Source organism: Lipotes vexillifer, unplaced genomic scaffold (assembly GCF_000442215.2).
Source record: "Lipotes vexillifer unplaced genomic scaffold, Lipotes_vexillifer_v1.1 scaffold117, whole genome shotgun sequence".
Lineage (NCBI taxonomy): Eukaryota > Metazoa > Chordata > Mammalia > Artiodactyla > Lipotidae > Lipotes > Lipotes vexillifer.
Window position 1 is genome coordinate 577277 of NW_006785593.1, and position 18470 is coordinate 595746.

Sequence of the window (18470 nt, forward strand, 5' to 3'; positions counted from 1 at the left end):
TTTTTTGCGGTACGCGGGCCTCTCACTGTTGTGGCCTCTCCCGTTGCGGAGCACAGGCTCCAGACGCGCAGGCTCAGAGGCCATGGCTCACGGGCCCAGCCGCTCCGCGGCACGTGGGATCTTCCCCGGACCGGGGCACGAACCCGTGTCCCCTGCATCGGCAGGAGGACTCTCGACCACTGCGCCACCAGGGAAGCCCTGGACCATATTTTTAAAGGCAACTCTTCCTCACTCTTTTTTTTTGGTCAATGATTATTGAATAAGCTCAAGATCCTGCTCTAGTCATTTCTTCCCTATACCTCTGGGTGCATTTCTTTTTGTTTTAGTGAATCTCTAAATTGAAATTGGAGACCACTCACTGATTAATTAACCACTTTACATTCATTTATGAATACCTGATACTATTTTCATGGCATGCCTATAAGACAGGCTAAGTAAGTAGTATTTATAGTGGATAAGAGTTCATGCTCTGCAGTCAGTGTCTGGATTGGAATCCAAGCTCTGCGACTTGCTAGTTGTATAACCCTGGCAAAGGCACGTGCCTCCTCTGAGCCTCTGTATCTTTTACTGAAAAGAAACACACATTAGCAGTAGCCACCCAGAAGGTTGTTGGGAAAAATATTTGAAAAGATCCATATGAAGCACTTATTAGAGTGTTGGACACACAAATACTAAAAAAAAATCACGGTTGCCCCTGTTCCCATACTTCAGATGAAGAAGCCATGATTCAGGCAGATTAGATGAAAAGGGCTGAGAAAATTAGTGAAGGAACTGAACTAGAACATTAGCATCTGACCTCTAATGCAAACTGGACGTGACTGTAGGAAACTCATATCATAACTGAGTGGTACTATAGAAAAAGGCTAAACCCATAAAGAAAAAAACATTTTTAACTATTTACACACAGATTGATAAAAATCAAGGCTAATCTTGTAGACAGTATTATGTAAACCAATAAAAATTTTTTTACCAGCAAAATAAAATAACTCCACAAAATCCTATGCCCTGATTGGTTAAATAAAATTCTCAACTTGAAGTCTTATCAGCTGGCTAATTAATTGTTTTTAAGTTTGGAGAGTCAGTGAAATAGATGTTCACAAAATCCAGGTTTATAATCTAAACTTAAGTAAATTATCAACTGTCTCTTTTTCATTTATTGGTATTAGTATATGTTTTTGAAAATAAGAAAGCAAATAATTAACCATATTTAACTGCCAGAGCCCTGGATCAGCCTAGGAATTGTCTTTTCTTTCATTTTAAATGCCACCCCCCCTCCCTTAAGTTATTCTCCTTTAGTTTTGATGCCTTTATCTTACAGAGGAAGAAGCGTTTGTAAAGATAGAAATTTACACCACAGGAGAGAACTGTAGGCAAGTCAAAGATTACTTGAATATTCTTTAAATAACTATGTTTTGCACAATGACAAGTTGTTTCTTTTCACTGCTTGCTGTTTGTAATCCACAAATTGACTCTATGCAAATTTTCTTTATAGCTTCCTCTTTTTAGTGTGACAAAAAAAGCTCTGCTAATATTAGGGGACATTATATAATCAGACATTTCCCTGAGAAGTACCCACTTCAGTGAGGCACCTACATCTACGTTTTGCATTAAAAAGTTCCATCATAAAGTATGGCTAAGACTGCTCCTTCCCATTAAGAGGGCAGGCTTCAACCACTGCCTGGGCTTGAGGCTGGCAACATAGTTGCTACTGAGGATTTGAGGATGTTATTGCTGCTTGGGCCTAGGAGAATATTCAGTGATGGATTCAGTATTGTAAGGATTAATATGGTAACATAGAAAATGGGCCAACTGCCATTTGATTCAGCCCATGTTAAGAATTTTTTGAGCACACATTGAAAGGTTGATATGTTAAATTTTTATTCTGTCTCTACTCCTAAACATGACTTTATCTGGCAGTCGCATAATGAAATCTTTTATCTACTACATGTGTATAAATTTTAACTTTGGGCATTTGCTTATCTCTTAAGTTCCAGATGTTGTACGGAACATACAGTGTATGGCAACTAGCTGGCAGTCAGCTTTCGTGACGTGGGATCCACCCAAAAAGGCAAATGGAATAATTACACATTATATGATAACAGTTGAAAGGAATGCTACAAAAATCTCTCCCCAAGATCACATGTATACTTTCATGAAACTTCTCGCCAATACCTCGTATGTCTTTAAAATAAGAGCTTCAACCTCAGCTGGTGAAGGTGATGAAAGTGTATGCAACATCAGCACGCTACCCGAAACAGGTAACTAATGTGAAACAGGTAACTGATCCGAAGCATGTAATTTACCTGAAAGAGAGAACTAACCTGAAACACAGAACTGTTCCTGGACTGTGTCCTACGTTTGTCAATAACGTTTGTAATCTTTATAGCACATTTGTCTAAAACTCTAAAAGAAATATTAAAAAATATAACACATACTTTTTTATCCCACGTGTTACCTGAGGGCCAGCTGTGTGGTCCATTGCACCACCTCCATAGCAATGGGAGGCTGAAAGGAGGAAAAAAGAGAAAATCTGCTTCCTTGTGTTTTTACAAGTATCTATTTCTTATTATACAAACACCAAACTTACTGAACTATGCTTTATTGTAATTTAAAATAGGGAATGAATATGTAACATACACACACACACACACACACACATATATCTTTTTTTTAATTGATTTATGGCATTCTTGATGCTTCCCTGAATTCCAAAGTTGCAGTGTCAGACTCACTTTCATCTACTTCCTTCTCTTTATACCAGCCTTCATCTTTTGTATTATTGGAATAAAAATATCTAGGTCACTAAGCTCTAGTCTCTAAGGAGGAAAACTCTTACTCTCCCTAACAGTGATCCACCCTATGTCATAATCTCTTTCATCTTCTTCCTTCTCTAATATTGTACCTCTTCATATAAATGAAAACCTGACTCCTTCCCAATAACACCACTTCCCTGGAGGTCCTCCCTAGTGGGGACTGTAGGTATTGACATAATTGTTTACCTCTGGCACTTCTCGATCCTTATCTTTTAACCCTTTCCTCCTTTTGAAATCAGCATCACCCAATTTGACTCTGCTTTTCTATCTTTGAGGCTATAAACCACAGAACTTCAAGACGTGGTGGTGTACCTTCTCTGATTTCAGCATCTTTTTCTTCTCATCCTTTCAAGGCAACATTTCTTGAGACTTTAGTGTCTTAACCTATTCATGTGGAATGGACGTGTTGCAACAACAGCTATCTCTTGCTCCTTACATCGCAAGGCCTGTCACTGTAACTCATCTTCCAGGAGATTCCCAGCTCTGAAAGGACCCCACTGTTTGTTTTCACTAGACGCTGGCTGATGAATAGTGCTGGAGAAAATGTAAATGGTTCTATCTTGTTCAGCTATTCTTTAACTCTCCCAATTGCTCCACAATCTACTCTACATCCCTGTTTACACTTAATCAATTTTCCATAGGGAAATTCTGCTCTTACTCTGAACATGGTCTACCCCCACTATCATCCATCTTTGATGTTATTATTCATTTTACTAATAGCATCAAAGAGAATTGATTTGCCTTCCTTCAAAATTCACCGATATCTTTATTTATGCTCTCAAGGTAGCCTCCCTTGGGAATGTCATTGCCTTCCTCTTTTCAGGAAACTAACTGCTCATTTTTGTTTCAAACTCGCGTTTCCTCTAGAACATAAATCCATCAATTTAGTCTACTTTCTCCTGCATTTTATCTTCTTTCTCTGTCTCTTGCACGCACACACACAAACACACACCAACAGCCACAGAAATTGTTAGAAAATTTCAGCTGAGGACCTGGTTGGTATATCAACCCTAAACATATTCAAAATGGAATTTATGTAACATGAATTCTCCTCTTCCTCACTTTTCTATACCTGTTCTTTATAATCAGTTGGGGATCAAGCCTCATATTCTTATGTGATTCTTCCTCCCATCTCTCCTACGTATAATCAGAGCTTATCAATTCAGTCTCTGCCATGGCTCTGCAATTTGCCCCTTCTTCAACTGGACTGCCCCCATTTTATATCAGACTTGTTGCTTCCTGTAGTAATACCCGAAGGGGCCTTATCACCCATACTCATTCAGCCTGCCTGTCAGTACCATCTTTCCACCCACTTATTTTGATTGAATTGGCTCTAACATACAATTTAGAGCATTTATGTGTTGGCTGTTGAATTTTATTACCTGAGGGGTAAGAAGTAGACATGGAGATTTAGGTATCTGAAGCATAGAGGTGATAATGAAAGGTACTATGTATAAGAGATGGCTCAGAATACTCCAAATATTTTACCTATTCTCATTGTGTACAGAATATACCCCAGAATTCATCACCAGTTAGATTTGACCTCTGTCTAGCTTTTCATTCTTTTGTTCCTCCACTGCATCTCTTCATATAACTGATACCTGTAGCCAAACTTTATTTATTCAGCACATTAGATTTCATGTATTCATTTCAAAAGACACTTATTAAGCACCTGCTATGGGCTAATAATTGATTAGAGTCTCTTCTTTAAACGTACTCAATACTTTTCACCATCAGATTGTCCTCCTCTCTTTCTACGTCACACAAAATTGTATTAGTTCTTAAAAGCCCAGCTTAAGTGTGTGTGTGTATGTGTGTGAGTGTGTTTAAGTCTTCAGTGACATGATAAGCATTAAAACTACAGATTCCTAGACTTCACCCTAGACTTGGCTGAATCATAGCCTCAAGAGATGAAGCCCAAGAATCTGTAGTTTTAAGCATCTCTCTGATGATTCTCTGTAAATTTTCTGAATTACTGGACTAGATTACCCAGGAATTTCGATGGCAGGTGATATGTAGCAGCGAGGACAGGCAAACAGTGTCAGAGAGGTCCAGAAAGGGGTAGCAGGTGTTTCCTCAGTGGGTGGGCAGCAGACCATTGCTATACAGAGTCTGAGAGAAGGAAATATGTTCAAATACAGGCAGGTGGTCTGCATCAGGGTGGTCTAGTACCAGGTGAAACCGTCTTGATCATTGGACGGGAGCTGAGTCCTAGAGAACTGGCAACGAAAGACAGGACAGTAATTCTGAGATAAATGAGAGGTTTGGAACTCAGAGAACAAGGCAGAGGACTCATTATTATTGATTCCACTAGTACTCAAGGTGACTGCTCCGTCACAGGAATGAAGCAGAAGTTTAATTAGTAGAACAGAGACGCATAATCAAAGTATATACACTTGATGTAGAGCCACCTGAACTTAAGGACAGGTCTTTGTTAAAAAAAAAAAAAATCCTTTAAGGATTTGAATCAGATTTTAAGTCAGGATTAAAAGATCGCATGAATGGAGACTGAAGGAATTCTAAACCAATGAATTAGGAAGGTATTAGGCATATTGTACCATGTATTATGTGGTTCCTTACTACTGAAGACAAATGTTGCTCAAAGTTTGGACTGCTGACTCTCCCTGCATCAGAAGGTACATCCCCGAGGCCCTACTCTAGACCTGTGGAATCAGAGTTTGGAAAATAAAACTCACAAATCTTCCTTTAAACAAGGTATGTGAGGTGAGAGACAGTGCTGAAATTTGAGAACCATTCTATTCCACTGTATACTCTTTGCTTGTGGGGCTATGTCTTATTTGTCTTTATTTTACTCCTAGTTCATAGCAAAGAGCCTTGGGCATTCTAGGCACTCAAATTTTTGTAAAAGAAAGAAATGAATTGTTTTCTCATGAAATTCATAATTTTTCATAAGGGTGTTACTCCACTGCAATGTATTATTTCCACACTTTCATCAGGCAAAATTATATTTTCTCCCAGGCAAATGTAAGTTTTTTCAATTAAGGAGAGTCATTCATATGAAACATGAGTATTAACTGCTGTTTTAAAAATATTTAAATAATTTATTTATCTTTAAAATTAATTTTCAGATCTAGCATGTAATTGTATTTATGATTACAATTTTTATTAGGTAAATAATTTGCTTTTATCTGGGTTCACATGAATTGTTTGTTGATAAGACATTAGTAAGAACTGGAGGTTCATTGTTCAGAATGGAAGCAGTTTTATAGCTGTTGCAAACTTCTAATTTATGGTGGTCTAAGATTAGTCACAGTGTAAAGTCAGCTCTGAGTCACTGACTCTGTACTTACTTTTGACATGAAGTAAAATCAAATTTGGCTCACTCCCTTACTGCCTAGTGTCTGACCTTAACATTCCTTCCAGGGATTATTGGGTATTTTTCTCAGTGTAAACTTGGTCATATTGGGCACAGTTAAACATGCGTCATGGATGACTGAATTTATGAGGAGATTAGTGTTCAGTGTCTAAACTGGTTCCATTGTCGCAGTCAAACACGTCAGAATAAGGCAAATACAGATGAAGGCCCCCAAACCTGGTAATTTTAATAGCATTTTCTGTCCAAGTATATTATATGTACCAATAAAAATATTATAGCAAGTTCAAGTGCATACAAGACTTAACTTTTAAAATCTCAAGTTAGTTCAAAATGCGTGCACTTCTCCATATTATTTTCAAATCTTAGTAAATATGGTGATTTAATATTGAGTTTGAAAATTTGTTCTTTTTTCCTGGAAGATAATTTTACAGTTTGGATTCATTCAAAGCTCTTCCAAGTTCAGTAATTTAGAATCAAAAGAGGAAAATAAGCTATATCCCTTGGATGCCCAAAACTTAATTGACGGAAAGTGAAATACTCAGTTGTGGATTTTAGGGGTGTTCTTTTCAGCAGTGATTTCTTTATTAGCTTTTTGTTCAGTAGGAGGTATTAGGCACCTAGATGGACCCACTGGAAGTCCACTGAGCCTGCAGATATATTAATGGATCAGCACCGAATGGGAGTGTGTTTAATATCCCTGTTTTTTCCCCCTTCTACTCTTGGTTCTTTCAGATAACTGTGTACTGTTTAATAGCCCACATGTAAACTCTCAAGCCTCTTCTACAAAGCCATGACCGCCATTCCCCTAAGAATTATTTAAGAAATGTATTTGTGATGTACTTTATTTGGATCCCTATTTTGTGGGCCTCTGTGAGCAGTGTAGAGATTACTGGGCGAACTGTGATTATGACAAAATCTAACTTCCATCTACCAGCTTTTTAAAAAAAAATAAGATATACCATTTATAAGAATTTAGACCATTCTTAAGTACCATTTAATAGAGTGGATGTGGATGGTAAAAGTTTTCTCAAGGTTGCAAATTAATGTGCTAATTCAAAAGAAGTTTACTTTTTCCTTTGTCTGCATCCTAGTGACATTGCTCTCCTCAGTCGAGATGAGCAGTCAAACATGCAGGAAAATTGTGTGATCCTGTTTGTTCTTAAGCAAGTGAATTGGCGCATTCTACTTACCAGTCAGTAATTGTAGAAAGCACAAAAGCCATTATAGTTGCCTGTCATGGATCAGAGAGAAATAGCTATTAGCATTGCTACTTTAATTGAAGTTCAGATGCTTTACAAAACACATTTCATACAGACTTAATTATTAAATATAATACTTTCCTTAAGAGTGAACATCAGGTGAAAAGTATCCTTTATACTTGTGGTATGGTGGACATTTGACCAGTATATACTCATGTAATGCTTACCGAGTCCAGGCTTTGTGTTTGGGGTTCAAGACTCAAGTTTGAATCCCAAATGGCATTGGTGATCTCGGCTCTGCAGGTCCAAATAACTCCACCATTATTGTAAAGACGTATCTAATAAATATAAAGCAATTAGACACAAACCTACATAAGTATGTCAGTTGTGTGGATTGAAGATTGAATCAAATAGGAATTCAGAAGAAATACCTTTTATGGAAGGTCGTATTGAAGAGGTGGAATAGGAGCTGGATGTTGCTTATTGATAGCTTTGGAATTGCTTTATAGAAGTTTAGACTCAGTAACCTAATTAGAAGATGATGATATGGTTTTGGAACTTGAATTTCATAGTCAGGTACACTAAAGTTTACTTAGATTTACCTGATATAGATCAATAAAATAGCTAAGTTTACTAAATATTCTTTTTGTTGTTCCTCAATATGCTATGAGAAAATGTCAGTTGTACATATCAAAGAACATTCTTCTTTTTGTTTGAGCAATCTTAGATGGCAGAGGTTAGGTAGACCTGAAGATTACGGGTATGCTAAAGCACTTATGGTAAACCACTCTGTGGCCCCATCGCTATTCATGAAAATGGTGAGATAGATAGAGGGGAGTAAATAGAAATTCCAAGACACAGCAAGGGAAAACACATAGTAGTACAAAGGAATGTAATACAAGGGGTCAAGGCTGAGATGGAAGCCTGACTAGAGGGTGCTGTATTGAAAAGAGTATAGTACGTGAGATCGAATAACTCAGGTGGACTTTACTCTGCTTTGTATAGTTGTAGCAGAAATTTGAATACAATATTATGGAAAATTGGGTACTCTGCTGAATTTAGAGTAGGAAGCAACATAAATTGGCTCTGAAAACAGTGATTTTTTTTTTGGCCATTTTCCTAAAACCCTGCAGTAATCTCTTCAGATGGAGAAGGATTTGTTCATTACAAATTTACTGAATCTCCCAAATCATAAAGAATAAAATCCACAGTCATTTTAATGGTCCGTAAGTTCCTTTTTCAACTCAGCATTCTCTTCCCTAGTACTGTATGTGTCTCTTCCTTCATCTTTTGAAATTTAGCCTCAAATACCACCTCTTCAAAGAGGATCTAACATATTTATGATTAAAACTCCTCCCAGCTAGAATTTTCTATGCCTCTTTCTTGCTTTACTTTTCTCTGTTATAGGTATCATTATCTGTGGATCTGTCCTCATTACAATGCATGCTCCATGAGAATAGGGATTTTCCTTTGTGCAGTTCACCCTTATTTTCAGTGCCCAGGAATGCATCTGGCGTACAGTGATACTCAATAAATATATTATTAAAGAATGAATGAATCAGCCAATCAATATACAGGCCTAGAAGAGTGATAGAGACACAGTGAACACTCAGTATGCATACTTTGGGTGCCTGAAGTAGAAACTTTCAGCCACAAAATTATGTTTAGACAATTATGTGGTAAAATATCTAAGAAAGGCATGTCTTCTGTGGTAAATCTTTTTAATTAAACTTTTTATTTTGAGATAGTTATAGAGTCACGTGCATATATAAGAAGTAATATAGGGAACTCCTGTGCTCCCTTTATCTAGTTCCCTCCAATGGGAACATCTGTTCAGACTGCAGTGCAGTATCACAACCACCATATTTATATCAATGCAATCAATATAGAGAATATTTCAATGAGAATAATTTCTCATGTTGCCTTTTTATGGCCACACCCAACTCCTGCCCACTCTCCTTGTACTTCTGCTCTTCTTAACCCTCTGATAACCACTAATTTGCTCTCCATTTTCTGTAATATTGTCATGTTAAGAACGTTATATAAATTTTTTTGTACTGATGGATATGTTCATGTAATTTTCTTTTATGGCTTGTTAATATGGTGGATTAAATGGATTGATTTTCTAATACTGAACAAACCTTTGGTCTCTGGAATCAACCCCACTTGACCATGGTGTACTTTTTACTTATTACTGATTTCTATTTGCTAATAGTTTGTTAAAGATTATTGCATCTATATTCGTGAGGGATATTGGTCTGTAGTTTTGCGGAGGTTTTTTTTTTTCACTGTCTTTGTCTAGTTTTGGTATCAGGGTGATGTTGGCCTTATAGAATGAGTTTGGGAGTGTTCTTTCCTCTGCAATTTTCTGGAATAGTTTCAGAAGGATAGGTGTTAACTAAGAGAAGTCTCTAAAGTGTTAACTTTGGAGAAGTCTAAATGTTTGATAGAATTCACCTGTGAAGCCATCTAGTCCTGGACTTTTGTTTGTTGGGAGTTTTTTTAATTACAGTTTCAATTTCAGTACTTGTGATTGGTCTGTTCATATTTTCTATTTCTTCCTGATTCAGTCTTGGGAAATTGTACCTTTCTAAGAATTTGTCCATTTCTTCTAGGTTGTCCATTTTATTGGCATATAGTTAGTTCCTTGTAGTAATCTCTCATGATCCTTTTATTTCTATGTCCGTTGTAACTTGTCCTTTTTCATTTCTAATTGTATTGATTTGAGCCCTCTTTCTTTTTTTCTTGATGGGTCTCACTGTCTTTGTCTAGTATCAGTATCAGTATCAGAGAATACTAGCTTTATAATACAAATCTCTTCTAATTTCTGGAAGAGATTGTGTAGAATTTGTGTTAATTCTTCTTTAAACATTTGGTTGAGTTCTCCAGTGAAACTATCGAGGCATGGAGATCTCTTTTTGGGGAGTTTTAAAATTATGTTTAAGTGTTCTCAGGATGCAAAGTTGGAGCTGAAATGTATATCAAATCAGTTGCAGAAAGTGGTACTTGTAAATAATACATTTGTCAAAAAGGAAGTCTCAAGAGAAATAATGAAATATGGTAAACTAAAATGTGTTGAATTGATAGATGAAAATACGATATATCGAAATGCGTGAAACAGTTGAAGCAGTGAAGAGAGGGAAATTTATAGCATTAAATACATACATTGGAAAAGTCTCAGATCGATAATCTAAGGTTCTCCCCTCCACTAGAGGCTAGAAAAAGAAAAGGAAGATATAGTGAAGGAAGTGAATAATAAAAATAAGAACAGAAATCAGTGAAATTGAAAACAGAAAAACAGTAGGAAAAATCAGTTAAACAAAACTGGTTCTTCAAAAAGATGAAATTGACAAACGTCTGGCGAGCCCGACAAAGAAAAAAAGAAGTCACAAATTACCAATATTTAGAAATGAAATCACTGCAGACATCAAAAGGATAATAAGGGAATAATATCAAGAATTTTACACCTTAGATGAAATGAACTTACTCTTTTTTTTACTGGAGTATAGTTGCTTTACAATGTTGTGTTAGTTTCTGCTGTACAATGAAGTGAATCAGCTTTATGTATACATATATCCCCTCCCTCTTGGATCTCCCTCCCACCCCCCCCATCCCACCCCTCTAGGTCATCACAGAGCACCAAGCTGAGCTCCTTATGCTATACAGCAGGTTCCCACTAGCTATCTATTTTACACATGGTAGTGTATATATGTCAGCCTTAATCTCCTGATTCATCCCACCCTCCCCTTGCCGTGTCCACATGTCTGTTCTCTTCGTCTGTGTCTCTATGCCTGCCCTGAAAATAGGTTCATCTGTACCATTTTTCTTGATTCCACATATATGCATTAATATATGAACTTACTCTTTAAAATCACAGTGACCACAGCTCAGCTAATATGAAATACATGATTTGACTAGTCCTATAACTATTAAGGATACTAAATTTGTGATGGTTTCCTTTGATAGCACTCTGGTAGAGAAAAGGAGGGCACCTCTCCATTACCACCAGATGTATGTAGAAATCCAAATTCCCCACTTGGCCTCTGCTGACACCCAAGGGGAGGATGTTGGGTGAGCATGAGAAAGCGGACTGCCCACCAGGCTTCCACTAAGAAGGGTAGGAGTGCCTCATATTCTTCCTACATATTCTCCACTGACACGGTGGAGGGGACTTACTGCCTCCGGAAGGGGTGAAAGTTCTGGTTCCCTATTTTACCTCACTCTATCAAGGATGGTTGAGGTACCTCACTACCGCCTAGTAAAGGCAGACTAGGTTCTTCATTTGACCTTTATCATCATGGGAGGGAGTGTGGGACCACAGCTTTTTTCTGTAGTTTTTGGGTAGAGTTGTTATTGTCCAGAAGTTTTCTGTCTTGCTAGGCTGCACTGTTTTTTTTTTCTGTTAGAGGGAGGAGGCTTTTTCTGAGGCTTTTTTAGTCTATGCTGGTTGGCATTTGGAGATTGCTGGCCTTGGGGATATTCAAGGCAAAAAGAAAAGCCAGGGAGCTCACCACTGTGTTGTTCCCTGGGTCGTGAGTTCCCTAGTTGCTTTGCCTTCTCACCACCTTTCAGAGTCTTCTTATGTTTGTTTCATATTTAATGTCCAAGGTTTTAGTTGTACTTAGTGGAGGGAACTGGGAAAATATATCTACTCCGTCTTCAAAGCCTGAAGTTCATTTGTGGGGATATGCTTAATATCACGTGTGGTACCCTTTTAAATCCATATATTCAAGATTAAGTTATTTAATACATATGAAGTACTCTGCCAGAGACTACTGGTAAGACTATGATGAAACAAAATTACATTCTTGTGCTTTTAAAATTTAGAATTATATAACTTTAGATCTTTATTGGATTTCGAAGATAACCCCATTCAGCCATTTCATTTTGCAAGCATGGAAAATGAAGCACAGAGGTTTAGTGTCTGCTGAGAGTGTGCTTTAACTAATTATTAGCAGAACTCTTACTAATCCAGAACTCTTTCTACCGTATTATGATACTTCCCTTACATTAGAAATTCAACCGATCATTTGTGTTTACTGGAATTAAAATGTTTTTCTCATTATTTCACAATATCTAAATAGAGTCATTATGGAGTGGGGAAATTCAGGTTCATCATATGAATTTCATTAATTTGTACAGGGATATATATGTTCTGAGTATATACATACTTTTGTCCAAATATGGTTTTAAAATTTAGGAAAACTAAATTTCTATTATCAAATATGTGCTTAACCTATAACACTAAAAATACTATGAGTTAATATAGTAAGATCTGTAAAATACTGAAGCCATTCTGGGAAATTTTATACTTTCTAGTCACATATCATATTTTTTATCCTGGATCAGTTCCAAAAGTGTAATCTTTGCTATTATGAATTTCTGTCTTAGGTATCAAATTATAAATTTAAAAGTCCTTTTAAATGCAATTCCTTTTGTAAAATAATGAACCTGAGTTACTCTGCATAATTCTCCTTGACCCCACTGATGCTCTAATACCTTTCATTAAGTGGACTCCAGGCAACTACTCTTTTCTTCATCCCAGCTCCAGCTAAGGCCAGCTGTTCTTCAAGCAACATTTTTATTAACTTATTTAGGAACTGGGGCATATCTTATTACCCTATTTTCCATTCCTGTCCTATGCAGCTGTAGTTGATACTTTTTATAACAGCCTTTACATATCAACCTCCTCCTCCATTTCACCTCATTTTTTTCTTATTCTCTTTTACTTCCCTTTTTAAGTAAATTATGCACGTGTGTGTGCATGCAAAAGCCCCTCTTCTTTCTTTCTTTCTGGTAGCCATAGGACTTGAAAGCTTCAGGAACGTGCTCCTTGTTTCTATGAGATTATAAGCTTCAGGGGAAAACATTTACTAATGGTGGAAAAACTCTGAAATGTAGAATAAATGAGTTTTAATGATAGCAAAATTTCATTAACAATATTACGTTAATTTAGACAATTTAAAAATGCAATATGAATACAAAGAAAAGGCTTTAAACAGATAGGTTGTGCAAATTATCATTAATCTCAAAATATTACAACTTTCATGGTATATAAGAAAACTTTTGGAGGAAGCTATTTTATAAATATAAGACATGCATAAATAGCAGCCACTTTTAGAATTCAAATAAAGTAACATTTCTTATTACATTAATGTTATGGTAATTTGAATATTCGCCTCCTATTCACTGCATCCTTGATTCACCCGTTAGTTCGGTGCCTGGATACCTTATTATGAAGAATTACTACTTTAAAGGCAATTTGCAGTGTTAGAAAGATAATAAATGTAATTCCATATGGATCACAATAATGAAATCTATACCAGTTAAAGGATATGTTAAAAAACAGTAGCCCAGTTTTCTGACATTTATTACTAATTAAATTAGCCTACTTTAGATAGGATTTTTTAAAAGGCAAGGTTGTTAGTAATTTTTAAAATGTAACTACATTAATATTTTCTGTGTATGAGTCTGACATTTTTAAAGTTTAGCCTGAAATTTAAAACTAACTTTGTATTTAGGATGTTATTACAGAGAAATTATTAACTGTGTGAGACATACTCCCTAGAAGCTGGATAGAATGCTCTTCTTACAAGTACTATTAGAAAATTTGTCTGAAGATTGAGCAGTTACCAGAAGAGAATTGAAAGTAGTTGTTGACGTACTTGGACTAATCTATAAGGCTTCTTTTCTAGTATGGACACATGAGAAATACAATAAAGCTCATGATTTTTTCCATAATGTCTAGATTTATAAAATATTAGCTAGAAAGTATTAGTATCTAGGGTTTTAATTTTCTATATAAATGTATAACATTTTGAATATTGTTGGTACAATTTAATGGGAAAGCCTTTTTCTTTTCATTTTTTTAACATTTTCTAATTATGGGAAATTATTTTATATACAGTGAGATGCACAGAACTTAATTATACAATTAAATGAGTTTCCACACATGTATACAGCCATGTAACCACCACTCAGCAACATATAGAATATTTCCATCTTCCACAGAAAGTTCCCTTGGACACTCACTCCCCAAGGAAACCACTATCCTGATTTCAATCAACATAGATTAGTTTCAGTTGTTCTTGAGCTATATGTACTCTTTTATATCTGGTCTATTTCTTTCAACATAATTGTGACGCGCACGTTGTTGAGGGTTTCAGTAATTTGTTCTTTTTATTATTGAGTCATTTTCCACCATTTTAATATCCCCCCCTTTTTTTTTTAAAGATGTTGAGGGTAGGAGTTTTTTAATTAATTTATTTATTTTTGCTGTGTTGGGTCTTCGTTTCTGTGCGAGGGCTTTCTCTAGTTGTGGCAAGCGGGGGCCGCTCTTCATCGCAGTGCGCGGGCCTCTCACTGTCGCGGCCTCTCTTGTTGCGGAGCACAGGCTCCAGATGCGCAGGCTCAGTAGTTGTGGCTCACGGGCCTAGTTGCTCCGCGGCATGTGGGATCCTCCCAGACCAGGGCTCGAATGCGTGTCCCTTGCATTAGCAGGCAGATTCTCAACCATTGAGCCACCAGGGAAGCCCCTATCCCATTGTTTTTATGTCTGTTTTTTTTTGTTTTGTGGTACGCGGGCCTCTCACTGTTGTGGCCTCTCCCGTTGCGGAGCACAGGCTCCGGACGCGCAGGCTCAGCGGCCATGGCTCACGGGCACAGCCGCTCCGCGGCATGTGGGCTCTTCCCAGACCAGGTCACGAACCCGTGTCCCCTGCATCGGCAGGCGGACTCTCAACAACTGAGCCACCAGGGAAGCCCTGTCTGTTTTCTTTCGATGGACATATGGATTGTTCCAAACTAAGTGTTATGAATAAAACTGTTATAGATATTTTTGTATAAAACTTTTTTGTTGACCTCCTGGGTCATAGTCCAGATGCATGTTTAAATATTCAGGAAACTGATGATTTTCAAGTGGTTGTACTATTTTAAATACCCAACAGCATGTATGAGAGTTCTAATTACTTCTCGGTATCAGCAGAATTTGGTATTATCAGTCTTTTTTAATTTTAGACAGTCTAGCTGGTATAAAAGAGCTTGTATCTTATTGTAAGTTTAATTTTCATTTCAGTGATGACTAAATCCTGATGATGTTAAATCCTTTAACATGGTTATTGATAATTCATATAAAGACAGTCTTTGATTTACCTGATAGTGTGGGACCATAAAAATGACTGTAAATCTGTCTGTAAAATGTATGCAAAGCAACCTTAATAATCAATAGGGAAAATGATGATTGTTCCATAACCTTCAAAGTTTTCTGTCACTACATTAAAAACTCTGTCAGTTATAAATATATAGGAAATGAAAAAACAACAAAAACAATATTTAGTACACTGTAACTTAAAACATTAGAAATAACTGAGAATGAAAGCTTTCACTTTATTAAAAACATCAAGAGTGGTTACTTGCTTTTTCTCACTGTTTAGCTTATGATATAGAGAGAGCATCTTTTCTGTGACTTGGCAAAGTTTGGATTAGCTTTGAACATGCATATGGGCACGTGACATATGCACATGGGAGATAAGGAGGCCATATAACTACACACTTTGCTGCCTGTGCATGAACTAAATAACAGATGCACAGTGACCAATCAGTGATAGGTTTCAAAAGAAATGATAGGTTTCAAAAGAAATTGGTCTCTGATTATGATGTACATCTATGTGTGTGTGTGTGTGTGTGTGAGAAACCAAATCATTTTTTATTTGTTTTAAACTTTTTATTTTATATTGGCGTACAATTGATTAACAATGTTGTGTTAGTTTCAGGTGTACGACAAAGTGATTCAGTTATACATTTACATGTATCTATTCTTTTTAAAATTCTTTTCCCAATTAGGTTGTACAGAATATTGAGTAGAGTTTCCTGTGCTATACAGTAGGTCTTTGTTGGTAGCAATTTTGTGGACAGGAGAGCTAGCAGTGAAGTACTTTATACAAGAACTCATAGTTAATATATAAAGGTAACAAAGTTTAACCCCTGTTTTGGGCAGACAGGTGTTATTTAATTAAACCATAAAAACAGAAATTCAACCATATTAGAACATGCAACATGAGGATTGTTCTGTCATTTTTGACAGGTTTTTGTTCAAGTCTTTAGCCCATTTTATATTGAGTTGCTTTTCTTTTTGGTGTTGAGTTATAGGAACTCTTTATATTTTTTGAATACAAGTCCTTTATTAGATGTATATATAACAAATATTGTCTCTTAGTCAATGGCTTGATTTTCTATTCCCTTAATGGTACCTTTGGATGAGCAGATTATTTTAATTTTGATGAAATCCAAATTAACAGTTTTTAATTTCACATTAGTACATTTTGTGTCCTAAGAAATATTGTCTACTTCAAGATCATGAAGATATTATCCTTTTATACTAGAAATTTTACAGTTTTAGCTTTTATATTCATATCCATAATTCATCTCAACTTTTGTGTATGTGTATAATATGGGATATGATTTAAAGTTCCTTTTCAATATATTCATTCAATTTTTCCAAAACTTTTTAAAAGACTTTCCTTTTCCCTACTGAATTACCTTGGTAGCTTTGTCAAAAATCAGCTGACCCTATGCACTTGAATCTCTTTCTGGAATATATTCTCTTCCATTGATTTGTCTACCTTTATGAATACCACACTGTGTTGATTACTACAGTTTTATAACACATCTTGAAATCAGGTAGTGTAGGTTCTACAAATGTATTCTTTTTCAAGGTTGTTTTAGCTATTTTAGTTCTTTGTATTTCCACATAAATTTTATTATTAGAATCACCTTGTTGATTTTTACCAAAAAAACCCTGTGGCATTTTCATTGGGATTGCATTTAATCTATTCATGCATTTAGGGAGAAATGCCATCTTAATATTGAGTTATCTGGTCCATGAACATGGTATATGTCTCTATTTTTAGACTCTAATTTCTTTCGGCAGTGCTTTGTAGTTTTCAGCAAATGAATTTTACCTGTCTTTTGTTAAAATTATTCCTATTTAACGTTATATGTTATTTGAAATTTTAATTTTAGTCACCAGTTGTTTGATGTAGAATCTAGAAATACAGTTGATTTTGTTTATTGGTATTGTATCCTGCAACTGCTAAATTTGCTTATTAGTCTGAGAAGGTTTTTGTTATATATTGCTTTAGAATTTTCTACATTTAAAAATGTCATTTCATCCACAATTAGGGTAATTTTTATCTCTTTCTTTCTAAACCCTGTGACTTTTTTCCCTTACCATATTGCACTGGCTAGACTCTCTGGTACTATATTAAATAGAAGTAGTAAAAGCAGACATCCTTGCATTGTTCCCAATCAAAAGGGGAAGCATCCATCCTTCACTATTTTGTATGATGTGTGCTGTAGGGTATCTGTAGATGCCCATGATCCAATGCTTTTTTTCTCTTTTATTCTGTTACTGTGGTAAATTATATGATTAGCTTTTTAAATATTAAGTGAAATTTACCTTCTTGGGATAGACCACACTTGATCAGATGCACTATACTTTTATATATGGCTTGACAAGTGGTTACAAATTTTATTAATTTTTCTGAAGAACTAATTTTTGGAGGCGGTGGAAAGATGGCGGAGGAGTAAGACGCGGAGATCACCTTCCTCCCCACAAATAAACCAGAAATACATCTACATGTGGAGCAACTCCTACAGAGCACCTACTGAACGCTGGCAGAAGACCTCAGACCTCCCAAAGGCAAGAAACCCCCCACGTACCTGGCTAGGGCAAAAGAAAAAAGAAAAAAACAGAGATAAAAGAATAGGGACGGGACCTGCACCAGTGGGAGGGAGCTGTGAAGGAGGAAAGGTCTCCACACACTCGGAAGCCCCTTCGCGGGCAGAGACTGCGGGAGGCGGAGCGGGGAGCTTCGGAGCCGCGGGGGAGAGCGCAGCAACGGGGGCGCGGAGGGCAAAGCGGGGAGATTCCCGCACAGAGGGTCGGGGCCGACCGGCGCTCACCAGCCCGAGAGGCTTGTCTGCTCACCCGCCGGGGCGGGCGGGGCTGGGAGCTGAGGCTCGGGCTTCGGTCAGAGCGCAGGGAGAGAACTGGCGGCGTGAACACAGCCTGAAGGGGTTAGTGCGCCACGGCTAGACAGGAGGGGGGCCCGGAAAAAGGCT

The 18470-nt window shown here is 36.8% G+C and overlaps 1 protein-coding gene across 1 annotated transcript in view; it reads left to right on the forward strand.

The window, feature by feature from the left end:
* The window catches only part of PTPRQ (protein tyrosine phosphatase receptor type Q), a 210444-nt gene that overhangs the window by 76903 nt on the left and 115071 nt on the right, over nt 1–18470 (forward strand). The window contains exon 25 of the mRNA XM_007457658.1: nt 1989–2258. Within this exon, the coding sequence (XP_007457720.1) occupies nt 1989–2258 (270 nt within the window). The remainder of the gene's footprint in view (nt 1–1988; nt 2259–18470) is intronic.